The sequence below is a fragment of the Zonotrichia albicollis genome, chromosome 8 (genome assembly GCF_047830755.1).
Source record: "Zonotrichia albicollis isolate bZonAlb1 chromosome 8, bZonAlb1.hap1, whole genome shotgun sequence".
Taxonomy (NCBI): Eukaryota; Metazoa; Chordata; class Aves; order Passeriformes; family Passerellidae; genus Zonotrichia; species Zonotrichia albicollis.
The window spans coordinates 36,820,278-36,838,598 of NC_133826.1; the positions used below are offsets into that span (position 1 = coordinate 36,820,278).

The 18,321-nt window shown below is 52.1% G+C and overlaps 2 protein-coding genes across 2 annotated transcripts; one reads left to right on the forward strand and one right to left on the reverse strand.

Moving 5' to 3' along the window:
- Positions 1–955: 955 nt before the first annotated feature.
- Positions 956–1,945, forward strand: LOC141729937 (olfactory receptor 14A16-like). The gene has a single exon (XM_074546596.1). The coding sequence runs from the start codon at positions 1,013–1,015 to the stop codon at positions 1,943–1,945; it is 933 nt and encodes a 310-aa protein (XP_074402697.1). The 5' UTR covers positions 956–1,012.
- A 14,426-nt stretch (positions 1,946–16,371) lies between these two features.
- On the reverse strand, positions 16,372–16,959 carry LOC141729938 (olfactory receptor 14J1-like). The gene has a single exon (XM_074546597.1). It carries the CDS (start codon positions 16,957–16,959, stop codon positions 16,372–16,374), a length of 588 nt encoding a protein of 195 aa, XP_074402698.1.
- Between the last annotated feature and the right edge of the window lie 1,362 nt (positions 16,960–18,321).

The following is an 18,321-nucleotide window of genomic DNA, read 5'->3' on the forward strand; positions in this document are numbered from 1 at the left end:
GAAAATCTGCAGAAAGCAGAGAGAAGATCAGGCAAGGAGAGAAAACAAACCCCAGCAATGCTGTGGCAGGGAGAGTTTAGAGATGCCCACAGGATCCCCTCCAGTGCAGCCCCTCCCTCTGAACAAGCCCCCTCCCTGTGCCCCAGCCCAGCCTCTGCCCTCAGGGCCGGGGCTCCAAGGCGTGCAGACCCTCCTGTGCAGGCAGAGCTGCAGCAGAGCCGTGGGGCAGCTCTGCAGCCCCGGGCCCAGTTCCCTCTGCAGACCACAGGGCTGGGAGCAGCTGCCCAGCACTGGGGGCTCTGGCAGGGGGCACAGCTGGCTCAGGGTGACGCTGTCCCCAGTGCCCGGCTTTGGGCAGTGCTGTCAGTGCAGGCAGGGAAGGAGCTGCATCTTCCTCAATCCAGTGCCATCAGAAGGACCCTGAAGTCTCCCTGAGATTTCAGCCCAAGCTGGGAGCTTCTGTCCAGGGTTCAAACCTGTCCTATAGCATCTCTGAGTTATAAGATTGCTGGGGAAAGGCAGAGGTGTTGTGACACTGGAAGTGCTGCTGGGTTGGTGAAATGAGCAATGTGAGTTTTTGGCTACAAATGTGGAGCTGGGCTGTGATGGATCCATCTGCTCTCAGCAGTACCTGAGGAGCTTTAAGGAAAACATGGGAGTTTGAACATCCTCCGTTTGAGAACAGTGAAAGCCCAAACAACCACCAAACAGAATGAAGTGAGGGATCATCTCCCCTCAGACTCCACTTTGCATCACAGATTTTCTCTGTTCTCCCTGAGTGCACCAAAAATGCTTTCTGATATGAAAGAGGGTTTCTGATATGCAGGAGCAGCAGTAGAGATATGGGAGAGCTTATATAGAAAACCTCCAAACTCAAAAAAACTAAAGTCCATGTCTGTGTATTACAGAGAAGGGTGTATGGGAATTGGCTTTGATTTTGGATACAGGTATATTCTCCAACTCTTCACTGTCTTTTTCTCCATGAACAGGTCCCCATGTGCAGCCACAGCAAATGTCCAACAGCAGCTCCATCAGGCACTTCCTCCTGCTGCCATTGGCAGACACGCGGCAGCTGCAGCTCCTGCACTTCTGCCTCTTGCTGGGCATCTCCCTGGCTGCCCTCCTGGGCAACGGCCTCATCATCAGCGCCGTAGCCTGCGGCCACCACCTGCACACGCCCATGTTCTTCTTCCTGCTCAACCTGGCCCTCAGCGACCTGGGCATGATCTGCACCACTGTCCCCAAAGCCATGCACAATTCCCTCTGGGACACCAGGAACATCTCCTACTCAGGATGTGCTGCTCAGCTATTTCTGTTTGTCTTTTTCATTTCAGCAGAGTTTTTTCCCCTGACCATCATGAGCTACGACCGCTACGTGTCCATCTGCAAACCCCTGCACTACGGGACCCTCCTGGGCAGCAGAGCTTGTGCCCACATGGCAGCAGCTGCCTGGGCCAGTGCCTTTCTCTATTCACTGCTGCACACAGCCAATACATTTTCCCTGCCCCTGTGCCAGGGCAATGCCCTGGGCCAGTTCTTCTGTGAAATCCCACAGATCCTCAAACTTTCCTGCTCAAATTCCTACATTAGGGAATTTGGTCCTCTTATAAGTAGTGCTTTTCTGTTTTTTGCTTGTTTTGTGTTCATTGTTTTCTCCTATGTGCAGATCTTCAGGGCTGTGCTGAGGATCCCCTCTGAGCAAGGACGGCACAAAGCCTTTTCCATCTGCCTCCCTCACCTCACTGTGGTCTCTCTGTTCCTCAGCACTGGCACATTTGCCTACTTTAAGTCTCCCTCCATCTCCTCCCCATCCCTGGATCTGGCCGTGTCAGTTCTGTACTCAGTGGTGCCTCCAGCCATGAACCCCCTCATCTACAGCCTAAGGAATCAGGAGCTCAAGGCTGCAGTGAGGAGACAGATGACCGGATGCATTCAGCAACATTAAACTGTTGGCCCAGTTCTGCAAATCACTTGTAATAAAAGTCATGTTTAATATGTCTTGTTGGGTTCGTCTTGGAGGTTGCTTTGCTTTGCTTTATTTAATATTGTCAGCAAAGAATTTTAATTCTTAGTACCATTTCTCTATTTTTTTCTCTACCTTTCTCGTGGCAGCAGCTTGTGTCAATGAGGGGCTGCCCTCTTGGTGGCTTTAAAGGCTCTAAAGGATGTCCCAGCTAAGTTTTCTGCAGAGATGCCCTTTTGTTGCCTTCTCTGGAGCTGCACCAGCAATGTCTGTGTGCAGAGCTGGGGGCAGATCAGTGCTGACACAGCAGCTGTGCCCAGCAGCAGCAGCACTTGGTGTTGCCAGTGCTGCTGCCGTGGCCCTGCCCCGCTGCCCTGGTGGCCCTGGTGTTGCTGCAGGGCCTGAGTGCTCTCGGGGCCGGGCACAGCCCTGGGGGTGGCAGTGCCAGGGCTGCAGCAGGGACAGGCCATGGGCACTGCTGGGGCAGCGCTGACGCCTCAGGCCAGGGCCTGGGGGCTCCAGGCTCCTTGCCCAGGCTCTCTCAAGAACATGGCCAGGCCAATGCTGAGCACAGAAAAGCCCTGTGAGCAGCCCCAGGCTGGCCGTGGGCAGGCTGGGGGCAAACAGCATGGCTGGGGCTCTGCAAGGGCCCTGGGGCAGATGGGAAGGAGCAGCAGAGCAGGGGCTGATCCATCCCCAGTGCGCTGGACAGCCCAGGGCAGCGTCCCAGAGCGTCCTCATGGAGCTGCCAACATCATCCCCCCTCTGCAGCCCTGGCCTCTCCCCCAGCTCACACAGGTGTCCCATCCTTGCAGGCACAGACACGGCAGCACTGGCTCAGCAGCCCCTGTTTGCATTGCACACAGCAGGGGGAGCACCCCCATGCTGTTGGTGTGGGGACATGAACCTGACGGAGCACAAATGCCATCACCCCCTGGGGCCAGCAATGGCTGGGGGACACCAGGGAAACCACTCAGCTTTGTCCTGGCCTCTGCAGTCAGCCAGAAAGTTTGTTCTCAGCAGCTGGGAGTTTCCTGGCCCACTGCAGATGCTGTTGCTCAGAGCCAGGGCTGCCTGGCAGCCGCCTCAAAAAGTCCCAGACCATTTCCTCTGCTTCACCTTTGCTTTCTTTACTCTTCCCTGGCACAAATTTCCTCCTATTTCCCACCCCTGTTCCCTCCCCTGCAAACAGCCCATCCCTGTTTGCCCTTTCTCTCTGGCCCCACTTCCTATTGTAGTTCCTGACTTTGCCCCATGGGAATTTCCTTTGGAGAGCAGCATCATCCTACAAGTGCTGCAGGAATTGTCTGCAGGCTCCTGCAGTGCCTGGTGCTCCCTTGCCAGAGGCACCCCAAACCAGGGGGGCACATCTGGGCTGCTGTGTCTGGCTCTGGGGCTCCCTGGTCTGGGCAGTGAGGAGGAGCTGCAGAGGCTCTGCAGGACTGACAGGATGGGCTTTGGGGCTGCCAGGAGAAGCTGAGGGACCTGGGCTGCTGGAGCTCCTGAAGAGGAGGCCCAGGGCTCCTCCTGCAACTGCTCCAAGGGTGCTTTAAGAGATTCCCATAATCAGCAATGTTGGAAAATACCTTGGAGATCATCAAGTCCAACCTGTGGCCTGACACTGCTTTGTCTCCCCTGAGCCTCCCATTCTCCAGGATAAGTAACCCCAGTTCCCTCAGCCACTCCTCACAGGACATGTGTTCCATACCCCTCCCCAGTCTTGTTGCTCTTCTCTGGAGACACCCCAGCCCCTCCATGCCCTTCCTACATTGGGGGGGTCCAGAACTGGACACAGCACTCGAGGTGCTGCCCAAGCAGTGCTGAGCACAGGGGAAGAATCCCTGCCCTGCTCCTGCTGGCCACACCATTCCTGATCCAGGCAAGGAGCCATTGGCCTTCTTGGCCAGCTGGGCACACTGCTAGCTCATGTCCAACCTGCTGTCCATCAGTCCCTGCAGGTCCCTTTCTGCCTGGCTGCTGTCCAGCCCCTCTGTCCCCAGCCTGTATAGCTGCAGGGGTTGTTGCGGCCAAAGTGCAGGATCCGGCACTTGGACTTGTTCAACCTCACCTTGTTGAATTTGGGCCCTGGATCCAGCATGTCCAGGGCCCTGTGCAGAGCCCTCCTACCCTCCAGCAGATCAACACTCATACTCAACTTTGTGTCACCAGAGTTCCATGAGGCCCCAGAGTGTCCCAATGGTCTCTGTGATTCCATGAGGCCTCCCAGTGTCACAATGTCCCTTTGGTTCCATGGGACCCCTTGGTGTCACAGAGCCCCTTGGATCCTTGGCCATGCAGTGTAACAATGGCCCTTTGTCCCCCAAGGCCTTGCAGTGTTCCAATGGATCCTTGGTTTCATGAGTTCTGCGAGTGCAGGAAGGCTCTTCTTGGTTCCACATTGTCACAATGGTGTCTTGGTCCCAAGGGCCACCACGGTGTCCAACATGTTTCCTTCATTCCAGGAGTCCCTGAGGAGCAGCACTGGCCCCTTGGTTTCACGGGACCCTGCAGCGTCACAATGGCCCCATCATGACACCAGGTCCTACTCTGTCACAATGCTCTGCATGGTTCCACAAGGCCCTGCAGTGTCACAGTGGCCTCTTGGTTCCATGAGGCCTCAGAGTGCCACAATGAATTCCTCGGTGCTTCCATGTCACAATGGAGCCCTGGTGGCACAAGATCCTGCAGTATCACCAGGGACCCTTGCTTCATTGGGGCACCACAGTGTCACAATTGTTACCTCAGTTCCCAGAGTCCTTGCAATGGGGCAATGGCCCCTTGATTCCATTGTCCCTAGCATCTCCCAAGGGTCTCCTTGGTTCCACAGTGTTACAATGGCCCCTTGCACTGTCTTTTTAAATAGAATATTTCCAGTTTGAATACACTACAGAAATCTGTTGTATCATCCACAAAAGATTTGGAAACTTAATTCAAATGATTCCCAGGGGCTTGGCTTGTTAAGGTGTTCTAAATGTTAATGAGCCCTGGGACACTGAATTTCTGCACTGAAAAGCTGAAGACTGAACAAGCCTCTGGAGCAGGAAAATTCAGCAGCAGCCTCCAAGGTGCTGAGGATTTCAGCAGCCCCCACTGAGGCCATCCCTGCCCAGAGACCGTGGGGGAATGGGCAGACAAGGAGAGCGTCCCTGGGGCTGGGGCAGCACAACTCAGAGGCACCAGCGGCTCCAGCTGGGAAATGGAGTGTGGAATGGAGCTGGGAAAGCCCTGCCTGGGCTGTGCCAAGCAGGACAGACAAGCCCTGAGCCCCATCCTCCAGATGACTCTCTCAAGAAGATATTTAAAAAGAATTACAATTGTTTGTGTGCTCTGAGTTGTATGTACTGGAGCAATACAGAGAAGAGATCTTCAAGAGATTAAACAACCAAACAGCCTTTACTGGCAACTTTAGAAAAAAAGAGAAACTTGGCAAAATGTTTAATACAACATTCAATTATTCAAGAACACTTCTCAAAGCATTACCTTGGTCCATTTAACTTCACAAGCTCTATGCCTGTTCAATTTTAAGTTAATCAAAATTTGCAAGAGGAGGGAATTAGAAGAAGACACAGAAAGGGAGAAAGAAGAAAATTATTTTGAGAGGCACACAGACAGCTACCAACTCCTGGATTCCACCTGTGTTCAGATGGAAATTCCAAGAGTAGGTAGGGCCAAGATTTGTGCTTGCTTTGTGGTCAGCCTGAAAAACCCCTTGGTCTTGCTGGGCCCTTCCCCCAGGTGGGACTTCGGCTCATTTGGTCCCTCACGATCTGGGCTGGGGGCTGCAGAGGTGGCTGTGGAGCATTGCCTGTGCTGTGCCAGGGACTGGCAGACACTGCTGGGCTGGGATAGAGGCTCTGGGGGGATTGGGGTTCCTGGGCAGGGCAAGGCTGGACTTGCCCCTTCCTCCCCCCAACATGAAAGGTTTTGAGCCAACAATCTCCTCCAGTCTGTCACAATTGCGAATATTGGAGGTGGAACCCCAATTCTGGGCATGGGCACCCGGCATAGAAGGACAACTCTTTTCCATAGAGGCCCAGAGTCTGGAGAGCCTCACTAGGCCAAGGCCAGCCAGACTTGTTAGTTATGCCAGATCTTGTCTGAGACCTATCCTTGGATATAAGGAATTTTGGAGGTGGAAGCCCAATCTCAGCCATGGGCACCCGAAGAAGCAGCACAGGTATTTTCCATAGGAAGGAGAGCATGGAACCTTCCTCAGTGTTTTGGGGACATGCGAAAAATGCCAATCACTTGTTTTTAAAATTTTTAAAAGTTTAATAGTAATGAAATGGTTAAAAAGATTAGTAACACAATTAGAGTAATAACAATTTGGACAAATGGAATTAGGACAGTATGAGACAATTAAAGCAAAGAGTTACGGACATCTGGGTACCTTTTCTGGGCATCACGAGCCCGAAAAAGAACCCCTGCTAACAAAGGATTAACCCTGAAGAACAATAGCCCATTGCATATTCATATACTTCATACATGATGCATAAATTCCATTCAAACACAGGATTTTGTCTGGTCATTGTCAACTTCTTCCTTCTAATCCTAACAGCACCTCCAAGGTGGGAAGAAGTTAGTTCCTTCTGATAAGAAGGCAATAAATTCATTTCCCTGAGAGATTTATTTGTCCTGTGGCTGCTATCTGGTGTGAGTGCCTCATTCCTTTCTTTAAAAACACCACTAACATAGTTCTTATTTTAACAAATTTTACAATCTAAAACTATATTTAACACAGTACTTAAGGGAATTAATACAGCATTTCTTTCTAACACAACACATATAACATTCATTTTAATATTTGCGAAAAGCCAATCATATAATACATGCATTTTTCACAGGACAGATATAAGGAAATTTAGAGGAGAAATCCCAATTCTGGCCATGGGTGTCTGGAGAAAAAAGAGAGTGTTGCAGCAGCAGATGAGAAGTGACCCTCAACATGCCAAGGTCAGCTGGACCAGTGAGCTGGTCCCTGGGAGGCCAAACCAGCCAGACCTGTTCTATGTTCTTTTGGTTTTATGGTGCCCCATAGTGTCACAATAGTGTTTATGACCCTGCAGTGTCATAATAGTGCCTTGATTCCCTGGGGTCCAGCAGTGTCATAATGGATCCTTGTTTCGATTGGGTTCTACAGTGTTGCAATGGCCCTTCAGTGTCACAATGGTCCCAATGATTCCATGAGGCCTTGCAGTATCACAATGGTCTCCGTGGTTCCCCAGGCCCCACAATGTCACAGGACTCCTCTGTTCAATGAGCCCTGCAATGTCACAATGGACCTTTGGACCGCTGGGCTTTGTGGTGTCACAATGGTCTCCTTTGGCTCCACAGTGTCTCAGTGGACCATTGATGACAGGATGCCCCCGCTGTGTCACCCTGGAGCTTTGGTTCCATGCAGCCCTGCAGTGTCACAACGGTCTGTTTAGGCTCCCCAGTGTCACAATAGATCACTGATGACAGGACGCCCTGCAATGTCACAATGGACCTTTGGCTCGATGCAGCCCTGCAGTGTCACAAAGGCCTCTTGGTTTAACCAGGCCTCACAGTATCACAATGGTCCTCTTGGTTCTGTGGGGACCCCCAGGGTCACAATGGTCTCACTGGTTCCATGGGGCCTCAAAGTGTCACAATGGACTCCATGATTTCATGACTCCCCTCATGTCACAATGATCTCCTTGGTGCCATGGTGCCCCACAGTGTCACAATGGCCCCTTGGTTCCATGAGGCTGTGTAGTGTCCTAATGGTCTCCCCATGGTTCCATGAGGCCTTGCAACATCACAGTGGACCCTTGTCACCATTGTGAGACCTTAGGATCTTACAGTGTCACAATGGCCCCTTGGTTCCATGATACCTCAAAGTGTCACAATGGTCTCCACGGTTCTACGACACCCTGCGGTGTCACAATGGTCCCTTGGTTTGATGGGGCCTCACAGTGTCACAATGATCCCTACATTCCATGCAGCCAAGGGGACAGTGTCAGTATTGTCCCCTTGGTTCCATGAGGCCCAGCAATGTCACAGTGCTCTCCATGATTCCATGAGGCCCCAGAGTGTCACAATGGTCCCTTGGTCTCACAGGGCCCCACAGTGTCACAATGGTCCCTTGGTTCCATGGCCCTGTGCTGCTGCATTCCCCCTGTTTTGCGGAGATATAGCCAAAAACTCTACAACTTTGTGAAAGTTGTAAAGCTGCTATGTTTTATTACAGCGCTGGACGCACGCGGAGATCACTCTCCTCAAAAAGGCATGCGGCCCTCTGGGAACTTCAGGTCCCTTTTTATCTCCCTCTCAGATACATATGCATACAATTTCACATTAGATTCATACATATTCATTTTTACAAATTTTGCATGACATTTGCCACTAGTTCTTCTTTATCAGGAAGAATTCCTAGATCATGTTGACTTCCTCTCACAGCAGTCTCGGTCTCTCTCTATCATCCTCTGTCTCTTCTCTCTTATCTCTGTCTTTCACTGAGCAACTTAACTAAGCCTAGGTTCTGCAGTCAGGCTAAATTGCTATGGTTTCTAACCACAGACTTAACTCAAAAATGTACATTTCACTTAAATCCAAGTGGATTTCTACTCTGGGGGATTTTTAGTCTGTCTCACCCTCTCCCCTTCTCAGGCCACCCTGCCAGCTGAGAAGTGCTCCTTGGGGCTCGGCCTTGGCCAACAGCCCCTGGGCTCAGCTCCTCTGCAGCTCATCACAAACACTGTCTGCTCCAGGCACTGCTGCTGCCCAACCAGCTCTTGCTTTCTGTAGGAGCAGCCTTGGGAACTGTTTTTGCTCCCTCAGGGGCACAACATCCCTGTTCTCACACTGCCAAAGAAAGCTGTTGGTGCCAAGTGTGGCCAGGATGAACCATTGCTGGGACTGAAGCCCCTCTCTTGGGGCCCTACAAACAGCGCTCCAAAAGGAGCCCTTGGAGCTCTCCTGGGCCAGCGACTCCCTCTGAGTGGGGCCTCTCCCAGCCGGGAACTCTCCCGTTTGCTGCACTCGGGGATCCCGAACAACAACGGAGCCTGGGCCGATCCCCCCACTCCTCCAGGCTCAGCCCTTCACCCGCTGGGGAGATGCCAAAGGATCCACAGTGAGCATTGCCTGCCCTCAGGGGAATTTCTCACAGGTGCCTTGCACTGACTCTTTGTGTTTGTGTGCACACAGGAGTGCCTGTGCTGGGGAAAGGTGGCAGAAATGCTGCTCTCTGAGGGGTTGGAGTGCCTTGGATAGCTGAGTCAGTCAGGCCTGTAGGTAAGGTCAAAGCTCCTTAGACCTTCACAAGGTCTAAGTGAAGTTAAATCCTGCTAAAAGTCGTTCCTTTGCTGTTGAAGAAGGCCATTTGTCTCGGTGCAGGGAAGGCTTGAGACCCTCAATATGAGTGTTCAGCAAGCTCCGTTTATTGAAGAGAGACACTTATACAGCAAGTAATAAGTTCATGAATATTCTGTAATTTACACTGTCCACTGGTCACACCACAACATCAGCTCTTCCCCATTCCTTAGCGGTTACATCTCTCTTTTCTCATGTCTCTTTCACTATTTGTTATCATACTACAGCTAGGCCCAAGGACACGCTATCTTGCAGGTGCAGGACTTGGAATTAGCCACAGCCTTGTACTTTTCCAATTCTTAGCTACTGTCCCAAAACTTTGCTAAGTTATTAAGTTTAATTTAAGTTATAAGCTAAGTTAAGGGTTGTTGAATGTAATTCCTCTGTTAAATTGCTAAGACATAGGTTTTAAGTTGGCTAAGTACGGTTAAGTGCTGTTCTTTTGCTAAATTGTGAAGTTGAAGGTACCTGTTAAGGTTAAGGTACAAGTTAAGTCCTGTGAAATTTGAGCTCTATTAAGCTTTTGGGCCGTATTCCTTTTATCCTTGTCCTCACTATCCTTGTGAGGACACACACACACACAGAGGAAAAGTTCTCAAATCATTTCTGGTTTGATTGCCAGGATTTTCTTTGGTTTTGTTGTTGCTTTCTTTCCTTGGTTTGTCTGAAGTGTCCAGTCAGGAGCAGAGTGACTTTTGCCAAGGAACTTTGTGCTGCTGTCCCTTAATATTAAATCTGGTTTTTGCTGATCCCTTGCTGGGGATTTTTTCAGCGCTCTCAAGGCCTCGTTGGTAGCAGGGTGAAGGAGCCCTGGCCCAGGCTCTGGCCCTGGGGGACACGGAGACGCTGCCGGGGGGGTCCCTGTCCCCCTGTGCCACCCCCAGGGCCCCGGCCCCCGTCCCCGTGTCAGGCTCTGAGGTCGATCTCGTGGAACATCCTCTGGGGGAGGCTGTGGGGCCGGGGGCGGGGGGACCCGGGGCGACAGGAGGGGACCCTGCTGTGCACGAGCAGGGTTGGACTGCTCTGGGGGGAACTGTGAGGGGGGCTGGGACAGAGTGACCTCCCCAGGGACCTCACACAGCTCTTGTGATGCCCTACCTGTGATGTCACACAGCCCCCTATGCTATCACAGAGCATCCCTGTGATGTCACCATGTCATATCATACAGTCGCTCTGTGATGTCACAGAAGACTCTGATGTCACAAAATCACCATCTGATATCACTGTCTGTTCTGTGATGTCATTATCGGTTCTTTGATGTCAAAGCCTGCTCTATGATGTTTCACGGCCACCCACTGATTTTGCAACCAACAGTGATGTCACAGAGCCATCCTCTATGATGGCAGAATCTGCTCTATGACCACATACCCTACTCTATGATGTCACAGCTCATTCTGTGATGTCACAATCCCTGAATGATGTCACATTGACTCTCTGTAATGTCACAGCATACACTTTGACCTCACAGCTGGCTCTATGATGTCATACAACCATGCCATGCCATCACAGCCTACTCTGTGTTGTCACAGAATCCCCTCTATTATGCTGTAGCTGCTCAGCGACCTTACACAAAAAACTCTGTGATGTCATAGCCCAATCTGTGACCTTACAGAACCCACTCTGTGCTGTCACACAGCCCCTTGCTGACATCCCAGCTGTTCTGTCCCTCTATGACACAGCCACACATGTGCCCTCTCAGGGTTTGGTGCTCTTTGCATCAGACTCAGTCCTCCAGAGAGGGCTCAAAAATTTCTCAGGAACTCAAAGTTACATTGAAACATTGAAATTTCTTGTAATTTAAATAGATCCCTGTGACGCACAAGACTGACAAAGTGTCCCCAGGTTCCAGGTAGAGCAAATCACTGGAGGCAGTGATGACAGCTGGGGACAAACAAGGCCAAGGTGTCTCTGGTGCTGAGCACACCTGGATGTGTTTGAGGAATGCCAAGCGGCAAGGCCTGAGCCCCTGCCCCTGCCAAGGCAGATCCTGTCCATCCATCATATCTCAGGGCTCTTGCCGGGATGGGCACTGGCATGTGGGGATGTGCAATGGCAAGGGCAGGAGCATGGGGCGGCCCCTGCCAGGCTGCTGAGCAGGGACAAGGAGGCAATGAGGCTCCAGGCCTGCAAGGGTCACTTGTCCCTCGTGGCCTCAGGCCCAGGGCCAGCAGCCATGGCCAAAGTGCTGCCCAAGGTGGCTCTGGCAGGGCTGTCTTGCAGCTGCTGCCCATCCCTGTGCCCTGTGCAGCCCAGGCTGTCCCACGGTGTCCCTGCCCTGCGCCTCTGTCCCTGCAGGCTGTCGGCATCCCCCGGCTGCCCCACCTGGCTGGGCCCTTCCTTTGCTGACAGCTCTGCCTCCTGCCTGCCTCTGCCTGCCCACACAAAGCCTTGGCCTTGATACCAAAAGGGTTAATTCAATTTTTACTGTGCCTGTGACCTTTCAGCACAGGAACAAGTCATGCAGGTGCTGCTGTCCCAGCAGGAATGATTGGAAGAGAAGACGACGACATCTGGCTCAAGAATGCAGCGACGGAAAACAAGAAGGTCTGAATCTGGGAACTTGGGGTGGATTTTAGGGTAATCGGTAAATTGTAATACACATTTGGTGACAGTGGTAGAATTACATGTCCACATAAGGTTAGGATTTATCCCTCGCTAAACCTCAGGCCTGAATAAATGATACCCACTTAAACAGGAAATTAGTGTTAATGAGTCTTATATTTCATGATAGTTAATGATTCAGTTAATGATTCTGATATTTCAGAGATTTGGTGGCAGTGGAGCCTCACAGAACCAAGGAGTCAACGTTGACACTGACCAAACTCATGGAACAAAGGGTCCATTTTGACACAGCGGAACCCCATGGAACCAAAATCCATTTTGGCACATTGGGGCCACATTGAACCAATTGTGATACACCACATTGTGATACTGCGGATCCAAGGCGACCATTGTAACACTGAGAAACCTGTTGGAACTAAGGGGCCATTGTGACACAGCAAGGCCTCGTGGAACCATGGGTCCATTGTGACACTGCAGAACCTCACAGAACAAAGATGACCATGTTCTACTGTGGAACCTTATGAAACAAAGGGACATGGTGACACTGCGCAACCAAGGAGACTACTGTTTGCAGTAGGAAAGCTCGTGGAACCAGAAGTCCATTGTGACACAGCAAGGCCTTGTGGAACCACAGGACCATTGTTAAACTACGTGGCCTCATGGAACCATGAGCCATTGTGACACAGCGTGGCCACATGGAGCCAAGGGGCCACTGTGACACTGTGGATCCAAGGAGACCATTGGGACTGAGGAACCTCATGGAACCAAGAGTCCATTGTTCCACTGTGGGGCCTAGGGGAACCACAGGGATGACAGTGACTTTGTGGGCCTTCATGGAACAATGGAGACTGTTCTGATGCTTTGGGACTCCCTATAGCATGGCAGGGTTTCATGGAACCAAGGTGACTCCAGTGAACCCTGTGGGTCTCCATGGGATGAAGGGTCCGATAGAACCAAGGATACCATTGTGACACTGTGGGGCATCATGGAACCGTCCATTTTGACACAGCAGGGCCTCATGGAACCATGGAGGCCTTTTTACACTTTGAGGCCTCATGAAACCAAAGGGCCATTGTGGCACTTCAGAGGCTTGTGGAGCCAAGGGGACCACAGTGACACTGTGGGGCTCAGTGAAACCAATGGTCTGTTGTTACACTGCAAGGTTTTATGGAATCATGGAGACCATTGTGACACCAAAAGCCTCACTGAACCAAGGGGCCATTGTGACACTAGAAGGCCACATGGAAGCAAGGAATCATTTTGGCACCATGGAGTGTTGGCAGACCAAATGGCAGTTGTCACAGTGTGTGGCACCAAGGACTCCATTGTGACATTATAGGGCCCCATGGAACTAAGGATTTGTGGAACACTGCATGAACACATGGAACCAAAAGTCCATTGTGACATTGCTGGGCCTCATGGAATCCTGGAGGCCATTGTGACACTTTGAGGCCTTGTTGAATCAAGGGGCTCTGCATGGCCTCATGGAACCAAGGAGCCCCTTCTGACATTGTGAATCCCCATGGAAGCAAGTGTCCATTGTGATACTGTGGCACCCAGGAGACCCCTGTGACACTGCAAGGCCTCATGGAAGCATGGAGCCATTGTGACACTATGGGATCCCATGGAAACAAGGGGCCAGTGTGACACATCTGGGCCTCATGGAAACAAGGATCCAGTATGACACCACCATTGTGACACTGCAGGGCCCCATGGAAGCAAGGGAACAGGTAACAGCTCTGATTGGCTTGGCCTGACTGGTCCAACTGTCCTTGGCTTGTTGACAGTCTCTGCTCATGTGCCCCTGAAACACTGGGGCTCTGGGCTTTCCTTCAACTGGAACAGAACTGTTCTTCTCATTCAAGTATCCATGGCCAAAATGAGATTGCCCCTCCAAAATTTCCAATATTCAGGGATTGCTCCCAGATAAAGCTGACATTACAAACAAGTCTGGCTGATCATGACTTTCTGAGAGCTGGCTCTCACTCGCCTTCAAACACTGAGGCGCTGTGCTTTCCTTCCTATGGGAAAAAACTGTCCTTTCTGCACACGCACCCATAGCCAAAATTTATACTTTTCAAAAGCTGCTCCTGCTCCAGGCCCAGGGCCCATCCCAAAGCTGGGGCAGATACAAAACTGTGTCCATTTCTGTTCATTGCTGTTCTGCTGGAGATGGATCCTCAGCCACTTGGAGGTTGGTGATGAATTTTATTACTCCAGAGGCCTCTTCTTTCTGGAGCTCTTCAGTTCAGCAATTCAATGAAAAAGGTTCCTAAACATTTGTTCAAAACACCTGAACAAGAAAGGCCAAGGGAGTAATCTAAGTTTTTAGTTTTCTGTGGTTAATGAGACACATTTCAGAAGTGCCTTCAAAGTGAATCTGCTACACTGAAAAAAAAAGGAGTGAGAACTGTTTTGTCCAGTATTCATCTCCTCTTTATATTTGGTATCAGCAATGTCCAATTGATATTGACGCCCAGCACCTTCTGTTGGAGTCTGAAGAGATAGGAAAAAAGAACCCCTCATGGCTGACAATCAATAGGACTTTGTCCCCATATCCTCCCCACAATTTCCCTCATCCAATCCCTGGCACTCATATGGGTTAGGAATGGATTGGCCAACAGGAGCGGGGCAGGGATTCTTCCCCTGTGCTCAGCACTGCTGGGGCAGCCCCTCGAGTGCTGTGTCCAGTTCTGGACCCCCAAATCCAGGAAGGGCATGGAGGGGCTGGAGAGTGTCCAGAGAAGGGCAACAAGGCTGGGGAGGAGTCTGAAACACATGTCCTGTGAGGAGCAGCTGTGGGAGCTGGGGTTGCTTATCGTGGAAAAGAGGAGGCTCAGGGAAGACAAGGCCAAGTCAGGGCACAGGTTGGACTTGATGATCTCCAAGGTATTTTCCAACATTGCTGATTATGGGAATCTCTTAAAGCACCCTTGGAGCAGTTGCAGGAGGAGCCCTGGGCCTCCTCTTCAGAAGCTCCAGCAGCCCAGGTCCCTCAGCTTCTCCTGGCAGCCCCAAAGCCCATCCTGTCAGTCCTGCAGAGCCTCTGCAGCTCCTCCTCACTGCCCAGAACAGGGAGCCCCAGAGGCAGACACAGCAGCCCAGATGTGCCCCCCTGGCCTGGAGTGCCTCTGGCAAGGGAGCAGCAGGCACTGCAGGAGCCTGCAGACAATTCCTGCAGCACTTGTAGGATGATCCTGCTGCCCAAGGGGCGTTCCTATGGTGCCAAGTCAGGAACTGCAATGGGGAGTGGAGCCAGAGAGGACAGAGCAAACAGGGATGGGCTGTTTGTAGCGGGGGGAACAGGGATGGGCAATACAAAGAAATCTGGATCAGGAAACAGGAAAGAAAGCAAAGGTGAAGCCAAGGAAATGCTCAGGGCAGTTTGCCAGTGGCTGCCAGGCAGCCCTGGCTCTGAGCAACAGCGTCTGCAGTGAGACAGGAAAGTCCCATCTGATGGGAACACACTTTCTGGCTGACTGCAGAGGCCAGGACAAAGCTGAGTGCTTTCCCTGGTGTCCCCCAGCCCTTGCTGGCCCCAGGGGCTGATGGCATTTGTGCTCCCTCAGGTTCATGTCCCCACACCAACAGCATGGGGGTGCTCCCCCTGCTGTGTGCAATGCAAACAGGGGCTGCTGAGCCAGTGCTGCCGTGTCTGTGCCTGCAAGGATGGGGCACCTGTGTGAGCTGGGGGAGAGGCCTGGGCTGCAGAGGGGGGATGTTGTTGGCAGCTCCATGAGGACGCTCTGGGACGCTGCCCTCAGCTGTGCAGCGCACTGGGGATGGATCAGCCCCTGCTCTGCTGCTCCTTCCCATCTGCCCCAGGGCCCTTGCAGAGCCCCAGCCATGCTGTTTGCCCCCAGCCTGCCCACAGCCAGCCTGGGGCTGCTCACAGGGCTTTTCTGTGCTGAGCATTGGCCTGGCCGTGTTCTTGAGAGAGCCTGGGCAAGGAGCCTGGAGCCCCCAGGCCCTGGCCTGAGGCGTCAGCGCTGCCCCAGCAGTGCCCATGGCCTGTCCCTGCTGCAGCCCTGGCACTGCCATCCCCAGGGCTGTGCCCGGCCCCGAGAGCACTCAGGCCCTGCAGCAACACCAGGGCCACCAGGGCAGCGGGGCAGGGCCACGGCAGCAGCACTGGCAACACCAAGTGCTACTGCTGCTGGGCACAGCTGCTGTGTCAGCACTGATCTACCCCCAACTCTGCACATAGACATTGCTGCTGCAGCTCCACAGAAAACAACAAAAGGGGCATCTCTCATGAAAATTCTGCTGGGAAGTCCTTGATGACTTAAACCCACCAAGAGCATAGGAACTTATAGACTCTCAGCCTGAACAGTCTGTGGGTCACAGTGAAGGTGTGGAGGAAAAAAATGAGATCTGTCAGGATTGATGGCTTTCCTTTAGGAACAATATTATAAAATGAAAAAAACAGGAAAGAACGTAGAAAATGAAACCAACAATAAGTATCAGAGATGACTTTTATTACAAGTGACTTGCAAAAAATGGCCAGCAGTTTAATATTTCTTTAATTGTCCAGTGATGAGTCTCCACACTGCAGCCTTGAGCTCCTGGTTCCTCAGGCTGTAGATGAGGGGGTTCAGGGCTGGAGGCACCACTGAGTACAGAACTGACACGGCCAGATCCAGGGATGGGGAGGAGATGGAGGGGGGCTTCAGGTAGGAAAATGCTGCAGTGCTGAAGAACAGGAAGACCACAGCCAGGTGAGGGAGGCAGGTGGAAAAGGCTTTGTGCCGTCCCTGCTCAGAGGGGATCCTCAGCACAGCCCTGAAGATCTGCACATAGGAGAAAACAATGAACAAAAAACATCTGGAAAATAAAAAACTACTAATAGCAAGAAGCCCAAGTTCCCTGAGGTAGGATTTGGAGCAGGAGAGCTTGAGGATGTGTGGGATTTCACAGAAGAACTGGCCCAGGGCATTGCCATGGCACAGGGGCAGGGAAAATGTATTGGCTGTGTGCATGAAAGCATAGAGAAAGCCACTGGCCCAGGCAGCTGCTGCCATGTGGGCACAAGCTCTGCTGCCCAGGAGGGTCCCGTAGTGCAGGGGTTTGCAGATGGACACGTAGCGGTCGTAGCTCATGATGGTCAGGGGAAAAAACTCTGCTGAAATGAAAAAGACAAACAGAAATAGCTGAGCAGCACATCCTGAGTAGGAGATGTTCCTGGTGTCCCAGAGGGAATTGTGCATGGCTTTGGGGACAGTGGTGCAGATCATGCCCAGGTCGCTGAGGGCCAGGTTGAGCAGGAAGAAGAACATGGGCGTGTGCAGGTGGTGGCCGCAGGCTACGGCGCTGATGATGAGGCCGTTGCCCAGGAGGGCAGCCAGGGAGATGCCCAGCAAGAGGCAGAAGTGCAGGAGCTGCAGCTGCCGCGTGTCTGCCAATGCCAGCAGGAGGAAATGCCTGATGGAGCTGCTGTTGGACATTTGCAGCCTTCTGTATGGTAATTTATAAAGGATTAACACCTGTCAGAGAAGGAAATGGCAGTGCCAGATTGGACATTTCTTTGCTCTGGGAATCATGGACTGTTGAAAGAAGACTTGAATAATTCAACCAATTTTTTGAGTCAATCCTATGTGTTTTATTTGGAATTCCCTCCAAATTACTTCTCTTCCTCTGGGAGAATTTTCCTTGATTTTATTTGAGTTTGGTTTTGTGCTGCTTAGTTACTGCCTCCTCTTCAGCATTCCTCTCAGCCTGAACAATGTGAAGCTCAGACGGAAAACAGGGCTCCCTGTGCCCCCGGGCAGTCAGACCTGCTGGAAACACACAGGTTCACTTTGTTCCTTTTACCACTCCGTATTTCAGCATAATCACACTTAAAACTTTCTTCAAAAGTAAAGTGGACGTAGTTAATTCTGCAGTTTAAAACTAATTTTCTCCAAACCCTTTCCTCTTTCCCTGTGCAGCTGGACAGGATGGGATACGAAGGGTTGCTCTGGCTCTCTGCTGCCTGCAGATGTGCCTATTGGGAGCTGTTTCTCTCTATTCAAGCCTTGTCCCTGCCAGTACTGCCAGAGCCCAGCTCAGCTCTGCCCTGCAGACCCCTCCCAGCACAGGGCACTGCCCAGGGGCATCTCCCTGGCAGCAGGGCCTTAAGGGCCGGCCAGACAGAGATGCTGCAAGCCAAGGTGCTGCTGCTGCTGGCTGTAGGGAGAGGAGGCTGAGGAGGCACTTTCTGAGGGAGATCTGAGGCCCATCTGCTGATGCCCAGGATGACAATGCAGGAGTCTCAGTGACACAGCCATGCTGACAGCCCCTTTCCCTTCCCTTTGGGAGAAAGCTGAGAGCAGCCCTGGCCATGCAGCACCATCTCCAAAGCAGGAGGAATGTGCCCTGATGGGGGTGGCTCCTTCCACCTCCAACTTCTCCCCTGCAGCGTCCATGGGGAGCTGCCAGGCAGGCTGAGAGCTGCCCCTGGCAGGTGGCACATGCCTGGGCTG

What these genes read in the sequence shown, in the direction of transcription:
- LOC141729937 (XM_074546596.1), top strand. Translation starts at nt 1,013, where the DNA reads ATGTCCAACAGCAGCTCCATCAGGCACTTCCTCCTGCTGCCATTGGCA.
- LOC141729938 (XM_074546597.1), bottom strand. Translation starts at nt 16,959, where the DNA reads ATGAGCTACGACCGCTACGTGTCCATCTGCAAACCCCTGCACTACGGG.